At 50.1% G+C, this 18948-nt stretch overlaps 1 protein-coding gene across 2 annotated transcripts; it reads right to left on the bottom strand.

Annotated features, from left to right (window-relative positions):
• Nucleotides 1–759: 759 nt before the first annotated feature.
• Nucleotides 760–8236, bottom strand: RAP2C (RAP2C, member of RAS oncogene family). Of its 2 annotated transcripts, none has more exons than XM_088538512.1 (3): nt 7870–8236; nt 5913–6232; nt 760–1331 (listed from the first exon to the last, which is right to left on the bottom strand). In XM_088538512.1, exons 1-2 carry the CDS (start codon nt 8140–8142, stop codon nt 5954–5956), a joined length of 552 nt encoding a protein of 183 aa, XP_088394638.1. In that variant the 5' UTR covers nt 8143–8236; the 3' UTR covers nt 760–1331; nt 5913–5953. The 2 variants fall into 2 exon arrangements, with proteins under 2 accessions (XP_088394638.1, XP_010212822.1); XM_010214520.2 differs by having other exon boundaries at nt 760–1311.
• Nucleotides 8237–18948: the final 10712 nt, after the last annotated feature.

The raw sequence follows: 18948 nt of genomic DNA, 5'->3' as shown, positions 1-18948 counted from the left end.
AAAATAAAAGCACACATTTTAACCACTGCTAGAAAAAGCTCTCATGTATGCAACATGTTAATAAAACTAAACAAAAAGATTTCATCTGTTCTTTGTACATTTTCATTCAGCTCTTTATACCTGTGTTATTGTTAAAATTTTCAAGTATTCAGAGAAAATATGTTGATCAGGTAAACAATATGGAAGGCAATGGCTGTTTAAAGCACACTTGCAGTTAGTATCACTGAAACCTGGTGCTTTCCCCTCATTACACCAACTTATCTCTAATATTAAACTTGTTTATTGGAAAAAAAATCTAAAAAGCAATTTGTGACAGTGCAAGGAAAAAAATTAACAAATATTGCTTTAAAATATTATTCAGAAAGACAAATATTAGGAACTCTAAAATGTAAAGTGATCTTATTTGCATCAGATTTTTATGTGCAGAGGTCCACTAGATGTCACTTAACGTGCCAGGCAAAGCTGAGCTAACTCTGACCAGGCAGGCAGCCCATTTGGGAGGATACATTATCCCTTTTCAAAGGCAGAGAGAAGCTATTTGTAAACACACAAGTTCAGAAACTCAGCAGAAGGAAAGGTGGGCTGCCACGTTTCAATGCTACAATTGTCATTTGTGATTAAATGAGTTTAAGAAATCCATGACTGTGAGAAGGGGAAAAAAAAAAAAAGAGAAAATCAGCTGGAGACTTGGCATCCCATCCCAAGGAATCTCAGTTATCAAATCAGACCAGTTACACACTATCACAGCTGCATTTGCCAAGAAAAGGGATACTACATCCATACAAAGGAGGTGCCTTCAGTATCTTTTCATGACACTGTCACACGTAAACAAAAAGTCTCAAAGAATGACCATCTATGTTGTAGGAGAAACTTGCAAATAGAAATTAGCACTGATGCGAGGTAATATACAGAAGTAACCATTTGTTTAAGGCTCAATTTATTCTCCATTAAAACTCTCTTTTAAAAGGCATTGAGTAGGTAATACTGAGTTTAAGTATTTAATAAATACAAGTTCAGAAATTGATTAAAGAAATCAATTAAAATATTAAAAATGAACTCTTGCATATTAGCCATTATATGAACTTAGAAAGCTATAAAAGGACTGATAGGTAAAGAACAGATTTCTTAAACTTATGGTAAACATGCTAAGCATTCTGGTTAAGGTGTGTGGATCCTGGAGGCCACCAACCTTATGCACTTAGATGTATGGCAATGTGCTGTAATAGAGACAGGTTTACCAAGGCTCAGCTCTGCAACCTGGGCTGAAAGTTCTCCAAAGCAGCATCTGTGCAAGTTTCCTCTGAGTTTTATCTGCAATTTAAACAAAATAGCTAATGAAAGCCATATTCCAGGCACATTCAAAGTGAAATCAGCTTTACCCACAGTGCAGAACAGCTAGTTTTCCCATATGAAGCATTATTGAAGTTTTTACACTAATTCTGGTGGTAAACAAGGCAAACAGGTAACAACCGGTTACAGTGAACACCGTAAAAAGCAGTTCAGTATCTCAAAGGGGCAACTGAAACAACCAAGAACAACTGGAGAATTTAAGTTCTCCTGCACCCTGGGCTTAGCACCAGTGCTAAGTGAAACTCTGCATCAGGAAAATGAAGTGTTTTGCACAACTTTTTTGAAAAAATGTAACTGAGCCAACTAACTCAAGACCTGAGTTTTTAAACATTCAGATCCTCTAAATTAATACTAGAACACCCACACACTTTGCATTTATCAGAATTCACCTTAGCGGGGGTAGAGCTGCACACCACTGTTTTGAGACAAGCACACACAAAAAAAGAAAAGCAGTTCCACCAACATGACCAAAACATCTTTGTATTTCTGATAACTGGCTTGCATTTCATGAGATTATCTGTACAAACATCCTAAAAATTTCAGTCCAAGTCTCAGGTCTGCAGAAGCTGTCCTTCGTATGCATGTGCACGTATTTCCTTACAGCTTGATGTTTGGCTTTTCAGAACATTTGATGAGCATCTTCTCTATTCTTGAAGTCATTTCTTTGTGGCAGGCCCCTGTGTTTCCTCTGATATGGTTTCTTTTAAGCTGCTGACTTGCTCTCAGTTAATACCTGCTTACTAAGAACACTGGCACAGTCCAGAGGTCCCCTCCTTGCCTTGGGATTCAAGAAGGTCCTACCTCTTGTATCAGCAAGAGCAGAGACAGAGGTTTTGTTCATTTATGTATTTCCTCCTGCCAAAGGCACCTAACAGCGATTTTCAGTAATTTTGGTGAGGTTTTTCCCCCACCATTAAGGTCAAGGTTTAGTAGTCCCTGGACTCTAAAACAGTAACAATCAGTGGGTTTTCATAGGAATAGGTTGGACCCCCTTAACACATCCTGTATCCTCACCTGGAACATGGAAAGACAAACCATTTATAGCAGGGTTGCTTATTCTGGCAGTTTAAAAGCCTGCTGCTGTCACTGCAGGGCATTAGGGCCTCTTCTAGTCTACTGACAGCTAGAGAACAAGTGATTTATCCTGAAACTCCATCGACACCCAAGCCCCAGAGCTGCGTGGGCAGAAAGGGACAGCAGAAACAGAGGAAGCAACGGCTGCACCTTCCTCCAAACGGCCTTTCAGCCGCCTGTGTGCAGCTTAGGGACTTCCCAGCTCAGAATTTGCACTTTTCCATGTAACTTGTCCTTACTTACTACATAGTGTGTTATATGGTACTTTATATGGCTTGAGTCGTCCACAAAACTCCTATCGTGTTCCCTTCCGCAGGAAGATGGAGCAGAGGGATAAGACAACCTTGAAGGATAAACGAGTCTGCTCTACACAGCAACAGGGGCAGGATATTTTCAGTGTGGAAACAGAGATGCTCTTCCCTCAGCACTTGTTAGTGGCAGTTACTCACAAAGGGAAGGGACAGAAATCACCGATCAGCAGCTTTTTACCCCAATATTAACATGTACAGAAGTACAGAGAAGATTTGGAATGACTTAACACATCAGCCCAAAGATGCTGCAGGTTATGAGCCATTCGTGCTGAGACTTCAAGAGCTACTGGAACCCACAACAGGGAGCAGCTGCCGGGAATCTCGGATGCCCGAGCGCAGGGAGATGGCAGGAGCGCAGGAAAGCTGCAGACTGGGGAGAACAGGATGCAGCAAGAGCACCCGTGCTCCAAAGCAGCTACAGAACACACTGGTTAGCACATGGGAGCTCAAATCCATCCTTGTTTTCAGCTAAGCATATTGGCTGGAGACGTGAAGACGTGAAGAATGAACTTACACAACATCCTACCTCATGGAAGGTCACACATTTCCTCTGCTTTCAGGGAGACCTTAGTGCTCAGCATCCTGTGGTGGGGAACTTGAAGAAGTCCAAGTTCTGAAGTGACTTAATCAGCCACATCAGCCTTCCTCAGCCTTGAAAAAGGCTCAAGAGCAGCCAGTTTAATACAGTTGTCAGAGGGGAGATACATTAGTACCAAAAAATAACTCAGCAATACTTGCTAGTTAGAAGTGACACAAAATAGCCTTCAAAATTTGAAGGACTGGTGAGAATAGCTCAGCATGTGTTCCATACACTGCACTTGAGTTGCTCTATCAGAACAGGAGAAACACAAACTGTTTCTATATACTTCCTTCTGAGTTAACTGACCCAGACCTAAAGCTAGCTGTGCACAGAGATGGCACAGGCCTTGGAAATGATGATGATGAAGTTGGGGCTGAACTGCAGCTGAAACCCATACCCACACTCATTCTTTCAGAGAGCAGCCTCCACTGTCTTCATTTACCTTCCCTTGGAAGGGCTCGCTGCAAGAGGAGATGCTGGAGAAGCAGCAGTCGTCCCTTTGGATCACAGATAAGCTGAATACTCATCCCTGCAGAGCTGGCTATCAGAAGACACTGCCAATGGCTCTCCTACACTACAGCTATCAGAGAGAAATTATCAGGCAGCAAAGGCTTATCATCATGTTAATGAGATACTACACCCACTCAGTCAAAGAACAAGGACCAAACAGGAGCCAGGAAGACCAGAAGTATCCAAAAAGTGTGAGGCTGAAGTAAAAGGTAGGAGGCGGCGGCCCAGGAAGAACCTGGACTAGCAATAAGGAAGACGTCACAGCCTTAGCAAGGACTGAATCGAGTAGGAATCTGATGAGGAAGAGAGGCTTATTTGGCTTGGCACAGGTGAAGAGGTGGTGCTGGGCAGCACCCACACAAGCAAGGAACGGTCCTGCTGCTGCAGACACGGTGTGACAGCCCCTGCAGGGCTGAGTCACCAGCGCCGGGGACAGCCACAACCTTTGGCACCGCACCTGGACTCCAGACACTCTTATCTGCAGGGCTGCCCCGAAGTAGCTGAAACTTCGTGTTCCTGTAAGTGATACTAACGCTGCAGCATTGAGCAGCAATTCCTTTCATTTACTCATTCCCGTAATCCTATAAAGCTCCGCAGGCAGTGGGGATTAGTGTACAAGGAAAAGGCCTTATTTAATTTTTCTCTGCTCTGACACAAGCAGTTTGCTTGCCTTTCAGCAAGCAAGCCTTGAACTTACACACACCTCTTAGGAGCCCTTCCTCATTTCACAGCTTCTGGAGATAAAAATCTCATGTATTATCTTTAGTGTGACAGTGCTAGGGTCATGAATACCTAAGTTTTTTTTGTATATTCACAAAGCACTTGGAAAAACCTCAAAGGAGAGACTTCACTCTGACCTTATACTCAAGACAAAAGTAGACACATAGTCCAAAGCTTCCAGCAACAACCTGCTTTGCCACCTAGACACAAAACCCTCCCCGGATTCAAGCAGGACTAACTTGCATGGCAGTCAAAGCCCAAGCCTCCATCAGCACTGCTGTCGAAAGGGACACTTCCCTGCTTTAAATTTCTGTGCTGTCCTTCAACCCAGCACTTGCTCTTACAGATGGATGGAGTCGTTTGCTCAGGCAGAAGGGCCTGCAGAGGCCTGGGGGTTGCAGAACAGAGTCCCTTTCAGCAGCCAACACTTGAGCCATGGTGAAAACCACCCAGCCCTGCCAGGAGAGCAGGGCCAGGGGTTAGAGCTGCCCCCCGGGCAGGACAGTGTGGCCACTTGCAGGGGAGCAGCAGAGCCACTTGCACAAGTAGGTGACAGCCAAGTTACGGTGCCGAAAGGGAACTCGGTGCCTGCCCCGTGCCAAGAGCAGCGAGCCTCGGAGGAAGCCAAAGCAGCCACCAAAGGGGGAAGCTGCAAACCCCCCTGCGAGCAGCCTGCTGCTGCCTCACCACACCTCGTATGAGTCACTGGGAAAGCGCAGCCATCGGAGCCATTTTATCATGTGCTCCGCGCTCGGGAGCTTTCAGATGAAGAAAACTCTGCACATTTCCTGGACTGCTGCGTGTGGCTTCGAGCCACTCCCCGCAGCCCTGCGTGGGTCTCTCTCAAACTCACTAAGGCAGCAGCATCCTGGAGTGCATTCGGTTTCTGCACCGCAGCAGCTTCGTTTAGCTCTGAGCTCAACGTCTTCTCAGCACAGTCAGTGGGAAACTCAGCCACAACAACTACCTGCTGAACTGCAAGATGATTCTCATTAACTTGGTATCTGAATTATTTTCAGCTGCAACCAGTGGAGAATCCTACTGCAACAACCCAACACATTATTAAGGATAAGATTATGTCAAATACAGCACTGCCAGCCAAAAACAGGTGCAGATGAGGTCATAGGCTCCACTGCATTGTAAAATTACTACAGGCAAAGGCAATGTTCCCCAGCTAACCCTACCAGGGCAAAGCAAGACCATTTTACTCACGTACTCATTCACAATTGAATCCACAAACTCACATCTCTTCCAGGAGAAAGTTAATACCAGATCAGACTGCTTAATTTCAGACCGTCTACCCCACTTTATCTGCTTACTTAAACGCATGATTATGCGCCTCAATTAGTTATGACTGTTCAACCAACCTGCTCTGTATGGCCATGACTGAGGTTTTTCTTAACTTTTCTCACTGGACGATGCAAGTTGTACAACACTGATCTTGTTTTTCAGGCAGGGAGGCATAGTTCATTTGCCGGACGATCTCAGCAAACAGTTCATCCACCATCGTTTTGCTCTTGGCCGATGTCTCCATGAAGGGACAGCCCCATTCCTGAGCCAGGGCTCTGCCTTCCGCGGACAAGACCTCCCTCTCCGACTCCAGATCCACCTTATTCCCCACCAGGATCAGAGGGACTTTCTCGTATCTCTTCACCCGGACAATCTGGTCCCTCATTGGCTTGATGTCCTGATCAAACAATCACAATAATCACATGGAATTGCTATAACAACTACAAAAAAATCACATTTTAATAACCCTTATATGTAATTGAAAATATTGCATTTCCAAAAAAAAAAAAAAAACACGATTTCTTAGATTTCTTAAATTCATATCCATGCATTCCTAGGACTCAGAAGTTCACTATCCCTCTTGAATAAGAGTATATTTTCATAACAGTACATTTAGTATATTCATAAAAGTATATTTTCATATGCATATTGCATAAATATATCTAGTTACTATTATATTCTGAGACTTTTGGTTCAGCTAGGGGAAGATAGAGTATGACTCACTTGAAATCAGACTGATATTTTAGTCAGAAGTTTGTCTCAAAGCTAATGACAGCAGATTTGTAACATTTGCACCGATACCTGGATATTACACAAGCATTTAGGAAGCCTCTGCTCAGCTTCTGGCTTGAGAAATCTAGCCAGTAGTCTCCTCATTTTGGAATGCTTCAATTGATTCATTGTGAACACATTTAATCTCATCTAAGTAAGCAAATTAGAAGGGTTTATTACCTAGAGATGCATTTATTCAAGCCTGAACTAACACTGGGACTTTACAGTTTAAGGCCTGAGTCAGGCTCCTCTGCACCTCTGTGTGTTTTAAGTCACTATCAGCAGGACTCAGGCCTAAGGATCCTTGCATAGCTCCCAGACAGAGCAAGTGTTTGAAGTTGCCACTGCTAAAAAGAACCGTGGAGGGCAGTTTACACCTAAAAGCCACGGAGCAAACACACAGACGGGAATAATTAGATTTTAACAGAGTGGATTACCAGCTCCACGCCCATTCCTCGAATAATAGAGAACGCCGTGGTCCCAAAATTAGTGAAAACGAGGGCAAAAGGAGCAAGAAGCACATCCCAGGGTGAGGGCTGCTGTTTCCCAAAGCAGCCTTTGCCTTGGGCTGCGCTGAGGCCTCCAAGATGAGGCCGAGCCCTCGGCGGGGGTGTGCGAGGCCCTGCCAAGCAGCTGGAAAACACCCAGAGCAGCCACGGGAGCCAGCGCACAAGCTGCAAATCCCCGTGCTGCATGCGGCGCCGCTAAATCCAGTTATTCCCCGCAAATAAAGGCTTCTTTCTAAGGCAGTTTAAACCAGTTACTGCCTGAGAAGTTTCTATTCCCCCTGTTTGAGTTTTCCTAACGCAAATGAAATCCAGACCCCGAAATTATCCCCCAGGGCTGCTTTGCCTCTCCTGCCCAGCACCTACAGTGCAGAGGGAGGGTTTGCTCTGGAATACGGGGGTTTGGGCACTGGAATGGAGTGGGGAGGGAAGGAAAGGAAAGTAGGGGTTGCTCGAGGCCCACAGGAGAAGGGCACATGCCCCTCTCTAAGACCAACCTAAGGAACAACCCTCTTCAGCAATATATATATATATATATTTAAAAGGAATAAAACGGGAAGTCTGGTTTTTAAACATGGAGCGGTTCCTTAACGAGAGGGGGTGCCGGGAGTGCGGCCTTCCCGGTAACTCCCTGCAGGGGCAGCGCCTTCCCGGGGGGAAAGGCGGCTCCTGGGAGCACTTTGGCGGCGGCCTCTTCCCTCTGGGAAGCGGGAGGGGAGGAAACAGGGTGGAAAAGGGGGCCGGCCCACGGCGCTACCTGGAAGCTCTGCTGGTTGACCAGGCTGTAGACCAGGATGAAGCCCTGGCCGTTCTTGATGTAGAGGTCGCGCATGGAGGCGAATTGCTCCGTGCCGGCCGTGTCCAGGATCTCGAGCACGGAGGGCGACGAGTCCACCTCGATCTCCTTGCGGTAGAAGTCCTCGATGGTGGGGTCATACTTCTCGATGAAGGTGCCCGTCACGAACTGCACGGTGAGGGCGGACTTGCCCACGCCGCCCGAGCCCAGCACCACCACCTTGTACTCCCGCATGAGGGAGGCCCCGCCGCCGCGCCGGGCCTAGCGCAGGCGGCGGCGCGGCCCTCGCATAGCCCCGACGGGAAGGACGAGGCGGCGCCGCTGCCTCCCGGCAGGGCAGGACACGGAGAAGCCGCCCGGGCCCCGCTCCGCTCCGCTCCGCGCCGCTCCGCTCACTCCATCCCGCCGCGGGAACCGCCCGGCGGCCGCCGCCCCCGCCCGGAAGGGTTACGCTGCGGCACCCGCGGGCGCGCCCCGCCCCGCGCGCTCGGCCGCGGCACTTCCGGGATGGCGCGAAGGGGGCGGCGGGGGACGATAAATAGCGGCGCACCGGATGGAAAAGGGGGGTGCTGCGTCACTGCCCGCGGAAGCGCGACCCGGGCGCAAAGGGGGCGGGGCGCGCGCGCGCGCGGCGGACGGGTTTGGGTGTGGCACCGAGGCGCCGCGCCGCCGCTGGGGGACCGGTTTGGGTGTGGCACCGAGGCGCCGCGCTTCCCGTGGGCGCGCCTGGGCGTGCGGGAGCAGAGCGAGAGGGCGGGGCCGGAACGGGCGCGCGCGGGGCGGGGCGGGGGGGGCAAGAGCGGGGTGTCCCCATGGGGGGGGACGGGGGACATGAACCCAGGGACGGGGTGTCCCCATGGGGCCCAGCAAAGGGACATCTGCACACGGAGGGGACATAAACACAGTGCGGGGATGTCCCCATGGGGCTCCCTGAGGGGACATCTCCATGGAGCCTAATGAAGGGACATCTCCTGGTGAGGGGACAGTCACCCACTGAGGGGACATCTGCTCACTGAGGGGATGTCCCCATGGGGCTCCAGGGGGGACATCTGCACAGGGAGGGGACATCTCTGTGATGAGGGGACATAAACCCAGTGAGGGCATGTCCCCATGGGGCCCAGCAAAGGGACATCTGGCCAGGGAGGGGACAGCTACCTACTGAGGGGACATCTGCTCATGGAGGGGATGTCCCCATGGCGCCCCCTGAGAGGACATCTCCCACTGAGGGGACATCTCCAAGGGGCCCAGTGACGGGACATCTGTGTGGTGAGGGGACATCTAGCTGCTGAGGGAACATGTCCATGTGGCCCAGTGAGGAGATGTCCCTGTGGGGCCCAGTGAGGTGACATCTCCGTGGTGAGGGGACATTGGCTCGCTGAGGGGACATCTCCCACTGAGGGGACATCTGCATGGGGCCTAACGAAGGGACATCCTCTGGTGAGGGGACAGTCACCCACTGAAGGGACATCTGCTCACTGAGGAGACATGTCCATGGGGCCCAGCAGAGGGACATAGGCCCAGAGAGGGGACATATCCCCCGCAACGAGATGTCCTCCTGGGCGGATCTGCTTGGGGATTCCTGGGTATTCCCAGCACGGTCGAGTTCCGGGGCTGCCCCCATTCCAAAGTTTCTTAAATTGACCAGAACTGGGTCCTCCCCCTGCCCCTGCGCGACCTCCAGAGCAAACCTAAACCAGAGCAGCACGAGAGCACGCGCCGTGAGACCACGTGTTTTAACGTCAAACAGTGAAAATCCCAGGAACTTAATTACACTTGTTGGCCTATAAAAAGTTGTGAGGAATAAAATGTCTCCTGATCTGTGTTTTCAGACTGGGTTCCTCCTTTATCTAAGTCACTCTGAATCACAGCGTCAGTTCCCGAACTGCTGTTGCCTCCAGGGCCATTCGGCCCTTGTTACTCCATCAGATTCCCCTCGGAGGCACTGGTAGGAGGTGGCAGGTTGTGTTGGTGCCTGGAGCAGAGGATGTTGGTGCGGGAAGAGCGGGAGGTGCCGGGATGGGGATCGCAGGGAGGGCGGACGCGGCGCCGCGGGCCGGGTCTCTGCATGAACCGGCCCCGGGAGCGACAGTCCTACCCCAAACGCTGCTCTGCGCCCTCGGCCGCCGCAGCAAGAGATCTGGGATCCTGGGGTGCGTTAAGGAGAGCGTCTCCAGCAGGTCGAGGAAGGGGATCCTGCCCCTCTGCTCAGCCCTGGTGAGGCCACATCTGGAGTATTGTGTCCAGTTCTGGGCCCCACAGGACAAGAGGGATGTGGAGCTGCTGGAGAGAGTCCAACGCAGGGCTACGAGGATGATCAGGGGCCTGGAACATCTGCCCTGTGAGGAGAGGCTGAGGGAGCTGGGCCTGTTCAGCTGGAGAAGAGAAGGCTGAGAGGGGACCTGAGCAGTGTCTAGAAGTACCTCAAGGGAGGCAGTGAGGAGGATGGGGCGGCCTCTTTGCACTGGTGGCCACCGACAGAACTAGAGGAAATGGCCGGAAACTGAAGCACCGAAAGTTCCACAGGAACTTAAGGAAAAATTTCTTCCCAGTGAGGGTGCCAGAGCCCTGGAACAGGCTGCCCAGAGAGGTTGTGGAGTCTCCTTCTCTGGAGATCTCCAAACCCGCTTGGACGCAGTCCTGTGCCACGTGCTCTAGGTGACCCTGCGTGTGCAGGGGTTGGACTAGATGATCCCTAGAGGTCCCTCCAACCTTCAGCATTCTGGGATTCTCTGAAGAGCCGCTGGGTTTTGCAGCCCCATTGCCGTGCGCTCCCGCAGCGCCGCAGTCGCTCCGTGCTCCCCTTCGGCTCCGTTCGCCCGGGAAGCCCCACGGATCCTGCGGCCTGGCCCGTGTTTCACGGCTCGCGCCGCGCGGTGACGGGTCGGCCAACGCCAGATGTCAGCACGGGACCGAGAACCGGAGCCCGGAGCTGCCCGAGCGCCCTGCAGCGAAGCACGAGATCCCGCAGCCCGGCCCTGCCCGGGCAAAGCGCTTCCCCGGCCTGGTCCCAATTTTGCCATTGTTGAATTTTCCCCTGTTGCTCCCAGGAAGTGACTTAAAACATCGAGTAACCGTTTTCCTAAAACAAAATTCCCAGCTGCTTCAGAACTTAAGTTTTTTCACTAAGCCCTTTAGGAGATGCAGCCCTCTAATACGATCGTATTTCTTCTGGGAATGAGAGCTGCTTGCTACGTTGTGCAGAAACCCAGCAGGTATCCGTAATATATAGGATTTATGTTATACATATATGATATGTGGTCCTGGGCTCTGCGTCCCGCCGATTTGGCGGCAGGCGGGAGGCGGCCGCTGTTCCCAGAGCCGCCTGCCCAATCCCGAGAGGCGCTCGAGGAGGCGGCTCCGCCGGCGCTTTCGTCGGGAAGCAGCATTATCGGCTCCGCTTTCAATCCATAAGGGAATTACGTCCACGCCGGGGAAAACCTCAGAGGGGCTGTGGAGCTGCCAGAACAAATCTCACATAAGTTACACTGAATTTGAGTCACTCGTCGTTATTATACACAAGTAACAGCGCCTTCCCTTCCGATGCCTCTGCAATCGCTTTGTCCATGAGCTGCTGGCACGCGGCAGCCGCGCGTGGATGGAGCCGCTCGTGATGCCGGGGAATCAGCTCCGAAATGTAAAAAGCCGCCTCCTATCCCAGCCTTCCCATAACGCAGGAGCCGTCACGGAGCGCCTGGCACGGCCGGGCCCTCGCGGAGGAGCCTCCAGGCTGATCCCAACGGTGACAATAAGTGACGGTGACAAACGGGGGGAGGGCAGGGGGAGGCCGAGGGCTGCGGTAATGGGATTACACGGTCGCCTGGGCCCGCCGCGCGCCGGCCTTTGTGCCGCTGCCGCCCCGTTGTGTTTGCCAAGGGAGGAGGAAGGACGGACGGGACACGGACACGGAGCGGGGCAGAGAGCACGGCCAACCGGAGCGGAACGGAGCCGGTTCTGCTGCCGTCCGGCTTTCCCGGGAGCAGCTCCCAGAGCTCGGGACGCTCCCGTTCCTGCACGTCCTCCCCGCGGAGCCAGTCCCGGTTTGGATTCCTGCGGCTTTATCTCCCAGCTGTATCATGGCCTCACAGGATACATCCTCCCAAAAGGGCCATCTCCAAGCGCCCCGTTTTCCACTCTCCTCCCAGGGGGTTTTCCGCTTCTCCCCGCGTTGCGGGAGCATTTGCGGATCGCGTCAGTGACCCCGGTTCCTATTGAATCACCCTGCCAGGACACAGGGCTCGCGCAGGCGGCGCAGCAAGGGCAGGAATAACTGCAATCCCTGTCGTGTCCGGAGGGACGGGCCCGGCTCCGGGCACGGCGTCAGGATGGGAAATATCCTTCCCGTGCCCCTGGCCGAGGCTCCTCATTCCGGGGCGTTCGGGGCGCATCCCTGCGGAGACGCTGCTCCCTGCCGGCTTCTACCCGCGTGGAGATGACTCAGAGGCCGGATCCGAAGGCCTTGCTCCGAAATTCCCTACTCCGGCCATATGCCGCCCTTCGGACGTCGCTCTGGTAGCCCCGTCCCAGTGTCCCACAGAAGCAGCGTCTCCCGCTGGGATTCTCCCGCTCCGGACACGTTTCCCGGGGAGGATGAGGATGGTGCCGTGAGGAAGGCGCTTCGTGGGCTGCGCTCCCGATCGCCCCTCGTGGTCCCAGCCAATACGAGCCATAAACGAAGAGCATCTTATTTAACACGGGGTGAAACAAAAGGTCGGGGGTGGATTCCAGCTCTCCTTTAAAATTCCAGTGAATTTTCCATCTTTATGATGTTCCTGCAGCAACTGCCACCCAAATGCTACAGAACTGGGCAAACGCGCTCGAGATGCAGCGACAAAATGAACCCACCGACGATGAACGAAACCCGTCGCTTTATTCCCGCTGCAGAGAGAAAAACGCCAAATTGAGCCCAAAAAGCATCTTAAGACTCCGGTATTGCTTTGACTTTAACCAGCCAGAGCCTCCCTTCCTGCTGCTCAAGAGGTGACTCCTGGTGAGCCGGTCCCCCCTGCCACGGCTGCTGTCCCCGGCGCCCCCGCGTGTCCCCACGACGTCCCCTGGTGCCACCGCGTGTCCCCACAACGGGGGAGCAGCCCTGGCCCCGGCTGTGGGGGACAGGAGCAGCAGATGGACAAATTCTTTCCATTTTCTTAATGTTCTGCAGGTCTCCGATTGGTTTTTCTAACCTGGCTCCATAATTCTGCAGCGTTTCCAGCGCCCGGGCGCTCGGCGGCTCTGCTCCGCGCCGGGGTTGCAGCGGTTCCTTCTGCCTTTCCACCTTCCTTGGCTCCTCGTGTTCCAGGGAAGGGCCGATCCGAGGGATTCCCGTGCCTGAAGCCGCCTGTGGACCGGGCACCTGCCACGGAGCAGCCCCGTCTCCATACACGGACGGCAGCGAACGCCCATCCCGCTGCCGGCACCGCGTCCCTCGCACCGGATCCGCGCAGCACGGGGCGGCTCCGGGGGGATCCGGATGGGCAGCATTCCTGCAGGGAAGGCAGCGGGTGTCCTGGTGGCTCCTCAGCCCCAACGTGCTCCATTTATCCACCTCGTCCCCCAGGACGCTGCCAAAGGGCCGTTTCGCTGCCCCGGGACACTCGGAACAAGGGCTGGAAGAGCGAAATTCCCCCGCAGCCCTGGGAATTGTGTCCGCTTTGCTCCCGGCGGCTCCGCTCTCCTCTCGCAGCGCTCCGGCTCCGAAGGGAAGCAGGAAGAACACGGCCCGAAGCAGCCGCACGGGGCTCAGGGGCTCCCAGCACAAGAGAAACCAAACGGCAGCGTCTGCAAAGTTGTACTTTTATTTTTCTAAAATACAAATTTCTTTCTTGTGTTAGTAACTGTAATATGATAGGGCCGATGCCTCCAGTAAAAAGGAAGCACTGGCTACAGAATTCAAAATACTGAAGGTATTTTCTGGAAAGAAATTTATTCTATTGTTCTACATTTTAGATATAACATTGAATCAAATTCATTAGTTATTATTTTTTACATCAGAACCTTTAAAGATTGGGACTAATAAACTGGAACTCGAAAAGTTTTTAAAGTAGACTCCTATTAATGTGTAGATATGGATCCATAAAAAACATAACCAAGAATTTTATACACTTTATTAAAAGATCAAAAAATAAACAATAACAATATAGAAGTAACATACTAAAATGAGTAGCATTATGCACATTTCTAAAGCACGTACAAGCACTACAGCAATATAACGTGGCAAAAAGAAAAAGAAATTCGAAGCGTACACCCTGTTGGTAGCAGTTGAGGGAATGAACTATTATGTTACAGAACTGAAATACTGCATTAACCTAAGCCTGTCTGGATCTGATGACATTTTAATTTCTTACAATTCCACAGGGCTAACTGTAATCTTGTGTATATATCCTAAACTATATGATTAAATTGATACCTAATGTTTCCCTTACTTTGTTTTACCAGAAACGTCTATGAAAGGAAGAATGTGTTTCAAATACCTACTTTACACAGTACAGTATTAATGTTTTTATATATTTAAGTTAATAATTGACAATTTAGGAGAACATTCTTTTTTTTTTCTTTTTTTTTGATTTTAGTGATTGCCTAAAATACAATTCTCTATTTATATATATATAAAAAAGGACAGTGATCTATTGTCAGGTGAAATAATAATAATGAGTGTGGGGAGTTTTGTTTCATTTTCATGATTTAAAAAGAAAATATAATTAAAGCTAATTGGAAAGAAAAAAAAAATCCCATAATCCAATCTAAGAATGGTCTTATCATCCCCTCATCTGCTAGGATACAAAAGCCATGGCAACAAAATCATTTGGCTTCCACCACTATCAAATAGCATCTGTGTACAGTAATAAAGAACTGGAACCTTGTAATTCGGTGTCAGGTAATTCTCTCTGTTGTGTGTTTGGAAAAAATAACTTTGTTTTATTTAGTAGTTGTGTTATTTTTGCATGTTTGAGAGGCATACAGAGTTATTTTGACGATAGGAGATGACAGGGAAGATCACTAGCAAAGATTTGGGCGGCGAGGTCGGCCCCGGGCTCCCACCCCGGCCCAAGGACGTTCCACCAGCTGCGATTCACTTCACTTAGTGCAAAATACTTTTCTCTCCTAACCCTACGGACGCGAATGAGCTTGATTACAAAAACCGACTGCAGCGAAGGGCAGCGCTAACGGCACGGTGGGTAGAACTAGCCAATTGTTTAATATTAGATACCTTAAAGCAGCCCCAGCGCTGCCGGGGGGTTCAGCTCCCCGGGGTTGGGACCTGCCTCGCTGCAAAACCAGCCGCCTTTTTGGGAGCAAATCCGGTCGCTTGAGCGTCACAAGAACGTCCTAACTGCAGTGAAGGGTCAGCACGGGCCCTCGCGCGCCTCCCGAATCCAGGCAGCAACGCGGAGCCCCCGGCACAACCCCGGGAAGAGGGGAGGGAATGAGGAGAGCCCGGGCGCCAGGGCCGCAGGGGAGGCCGTTCCGCAGCCCCGCTCCGGTTTCCTCCCGCGTTTGGGCTCGTTTGGGTGAGAACGGTGTTTGCCGGGACCCGACACCAGCCCGCTGGCTCCCCCGGGCATTCCCAGTCCTCCTCGAGGAAAGCCAGGCTTGGCCCTTGCTCTCCGGCCCGGTTAAGCCCATGTAGATGCCCCGATGCCTTCACCAATGTGCCCCAAATACAGCCGAATCCGGCCCATCCGCCTGCTGCTCCCAACAGGCGCCCAGGCTGCCGGAGACAACAGCCCTGATACACCCGGAACCACCACCGAAACCACCACCGAAACCACCACCGAAACTACCATCATCACCACCACCGTCCTTCCCTTGCCCGTGGCCACTTCCATTGGGTCGGACTAGCCCAAAGGGTGAAAAAACCCCGAAGAGCCAGAAGCGCCAGCTCCACGTTGCTCCAAAACGTCCCCGTCCGTCCCGCTGCAGCCGCCTACAGCCGCCAACATTCCCGCTGGAGACGGGGGGATCGGGATCGGGAAAGGCGTCACCAGAGCCACCGGGGCCCGATGGGACTCACAGAGAAACAGCTCACCAGAACCAGGACCCGGGGTGTGTTCAGCAATGCAGGCCGAGTGCAAAACAGTAAAATAAAAAATAAATTCAAATCTTTGCTAGTGACCTTACCAATTAATTAAGCACTGTTTCCCATTTCTCCGTGCTGCAGGTTGGAGCTGACCTGGTATCAGTCTGCTGTATAATAAGCTATGGCAAACTACAAAGCTTTTACAACAGCAAAGCAACATCATGCTTTCAGATAAGTTTTATAGCAAAAAACTCCTCCTTTTCAAAGCCTTAGTAATACCTATCTCTTTTACAAACTTTTCCTGTATTATTACAGACTTTTTATATTCAAAATAAGTTCCAAGGATTTCTTTCGTGGACTATGTACATAAGTGCAAAAAAGGTGTGTCTCACACATTCGTACACTAACTGAATCAGTTTAACTGCAGCATATTTGTATCTTCAACACTGTTAAGGGGTCATTCCACAATATTTTTTTTTTCTTATGTACAGTTTCTGCTAATATAAATTAGTATTAAAATAGTTACATGTTTAATTACTTAGCCCTGATCGTAACATAATCATGTGAGTGTTCAATTTCAGGTAAAAAAACAGAAAGAAAAATAAATGGCAAGCAGAGCTACAGTGCTGAAACGGATCGATTGGGAATTGCCACCCGGCGCATGGGCATGAAATGGAAGGGGGAGCAGTCACTACGTCGTGGGTGCAGGTGCCGTGTTTTCAACGTTAAAATACTGTGGAATAACCCTTGCCACACAACAATTTCTACAAGCTATAAAACCTGACTCTAAATCCATGTGTTGTAAACTTCTTGACTGAAAAAGTGACGTAAAGACACAAATTTCAGCGTTCACATGGGACTTTGGGATTTTAAAAATATTCAATCATATCTTTATCTGACAGTATTGAACTGTACCTTTAACAAGCTCATACTGTTACACATCACTTTTAATTTACATGTGAAAATTTCACAAATAATGTATACAAAGGTAGCCATGTTGTAGTTTTGTTGCCATAGCAACAACAACTTAATATAATTAGTTAACAATGAATCTATCATTGTAGGAGTTACATACAAAGTTAATTTTGTTCTTAAACTGTAAACTATACAAACTAGTTATGGACTGGATTCTACACCTTACCATGCTTCAGTGTTGGTTTAGAATATAACTAAATGGGCTGAGTACATGTAGTAAAAATCTTAAACTTTCTCTAACTCTCCTTCAAAATTAAATTCATTAGTTACTAAAGATATCAAAAAAGCAATAATGAAGACCTTAAAAACTAATGGTAAAGAAATGAGAATATATGACATGAATTAATGCGTTGTAGCCTAGTAACAATGTCTCGTAGCTATATTTACATTTGAATTAGGCTATCAACTATTTTTTTTAAAGTTATTACAGTCTTTAACATACAGTATATACTCTAAGGCCTTCAACAGGCACGTGGTAAAATCAGGTCAATATCAAACTAAATCCATTCAACAGGAATGGGAAATTAGATTTTCCTCATAAATTTCACCTTTTTCAATTTGCATGTGTGTGAAATGTACAAGGGATTAAAAGAAACAAAAACCCAACGAGGACTCCAGTTTCGCCACGGTTCTGTGTAGGAGCGCGTCCCGGAGCCGCCCCAGGGCCCGGAGCCGGGATCCATGGGACACGGCGCATCCCGTGGGACACGGCGCATCCCACGGGACATGGCGCATCCCGCGGGACACGGTGCATCCCGTGGGACATGACGCATCCCATGGGACACGGCGCATCCCACGGGACACGGCGCATCCCGCGGGACATGGCGCATCCCGCAGGACACGGCGCATCCCACGGGACACGGCGCATCCCGCGGGACACGGCGCATCCCATGGGACACGGCGCATCCCACGGGACACGGCGCATCCCGCGGGACACGGCGCATCCCACGGGACACGGCGCATCCCGCGGGACATGGCGCATCCCGCAGGACACGGCGCATCCCACGGGACACGGCGCATCCCGCGGGACACGGCGCATCCCGCGGGACACGGCGCATCCCGCGGGACACGGCGCATCCCACGGGACACGGCGCATCCCACGGGACACGGCGCATCCCACGGGACACGGCACCTCCGGATCCGCCGGGCAGGGGGACAAGGGCCCCGAGGGCGGCGGGGAGCAAAGTGCGTCAGGGCGTTGGGGACCGCGGCTGCCCGCGGAGGTGACGCTTTCTAGAACGTCACGATGCAAAAAAGAACACAAAGCCAAAAATCACCAGCGAGGAATCTCCAACCAAAAAACACGGCTGATTGTGAAATCAGGTTCCAAATGACTAAAAACACTGTATTTAACAAAAATAATCTTAATAGTTTTGTGAATCCGTTTTATTTTAAATCCCTCTTTTATTGTCTGCTTATGTTACAGCTTAGTAGTAGTATTTTTTATTGAAACTACTAACAACTTTTTTTTTCTTTTTTTTTGTGAAAATGATCAATCTCAGCTTTCATTTTCCCTCTGCATGACCCGTTTTATCCAAGTTTCAGCATTTCTTGCATATTGTTTGCATAAGGCTGAGAGAAATGGACAAAGAGAAATAACTTTGGATAAATAAAAAATATAGGTTCATGGAAAGTGGGAAGCTTATAAAAATGTCACTAAAATTATATTGATTTAAACAAACTTACATACATCTCTTGTCAAATAAAGGATGATATTCATGCTTTTATGACATTTGTTTAGAGTCACTAACTAGCTCGGTGACTTTGTAATAGTCTATTTAGGAATTTATAGTCTGGCGACTGATTTTTATTTTTTTTTCTTTCTTGAACAAAGAAAATTAGAGCAAGTCATTGCACAACTAGTTTAAATAGTGCTACCTCAAAATGGCATTTTTTTGCCGAGATTGTTTTGAATTTGGTGAAGTTTAGTGCTTCAAGCTTTTCTTTCCTTAAACTCATTTACAAATTAACGCTAAATTTGCCAGCAATATAAAAACTGTTGTGGCACCTAATATAACTACCCTGAACATCCCTCATTGGACCTCTTTAAT

Source organism: Tinamus guttatus, unplaced genomic scaffold, assembly GCF_059628265.1.
Source record: "Tinamus guttatus ecotype Peru unplaced genomic scaffold, ASM5962826v1 Tinamus_guttatus_pri_ptg001087l, whole genome shotgun sequence".
NCBI lineage: Eukaryota > Metazoa > Chordata > Aves > Tinamiformes > Tinamidae > Tinamus > Tinamus guttatus.
This window is presented reverse-complemented; position numbering and strand designations above follow the sequence as displayed.

Excerpts from the sequence above, each read along its gene's own strand:
- RAP2C (XM_088538512.1), bottom strand. The coding sequence starts at position 8,142 with ATGCGGGAGTACAAGGTGGTGGTGCTGGGCTCGGGCGGCGTGGGCAAG. Across the intron at positions 6,233-7,869 it reads TCAACCAGCAGAGCTTCCAG|GACATCAAGCCAATGAGGGA; the intron begins GTAGCGCCGTGG and ends TTGTTTGATCAG.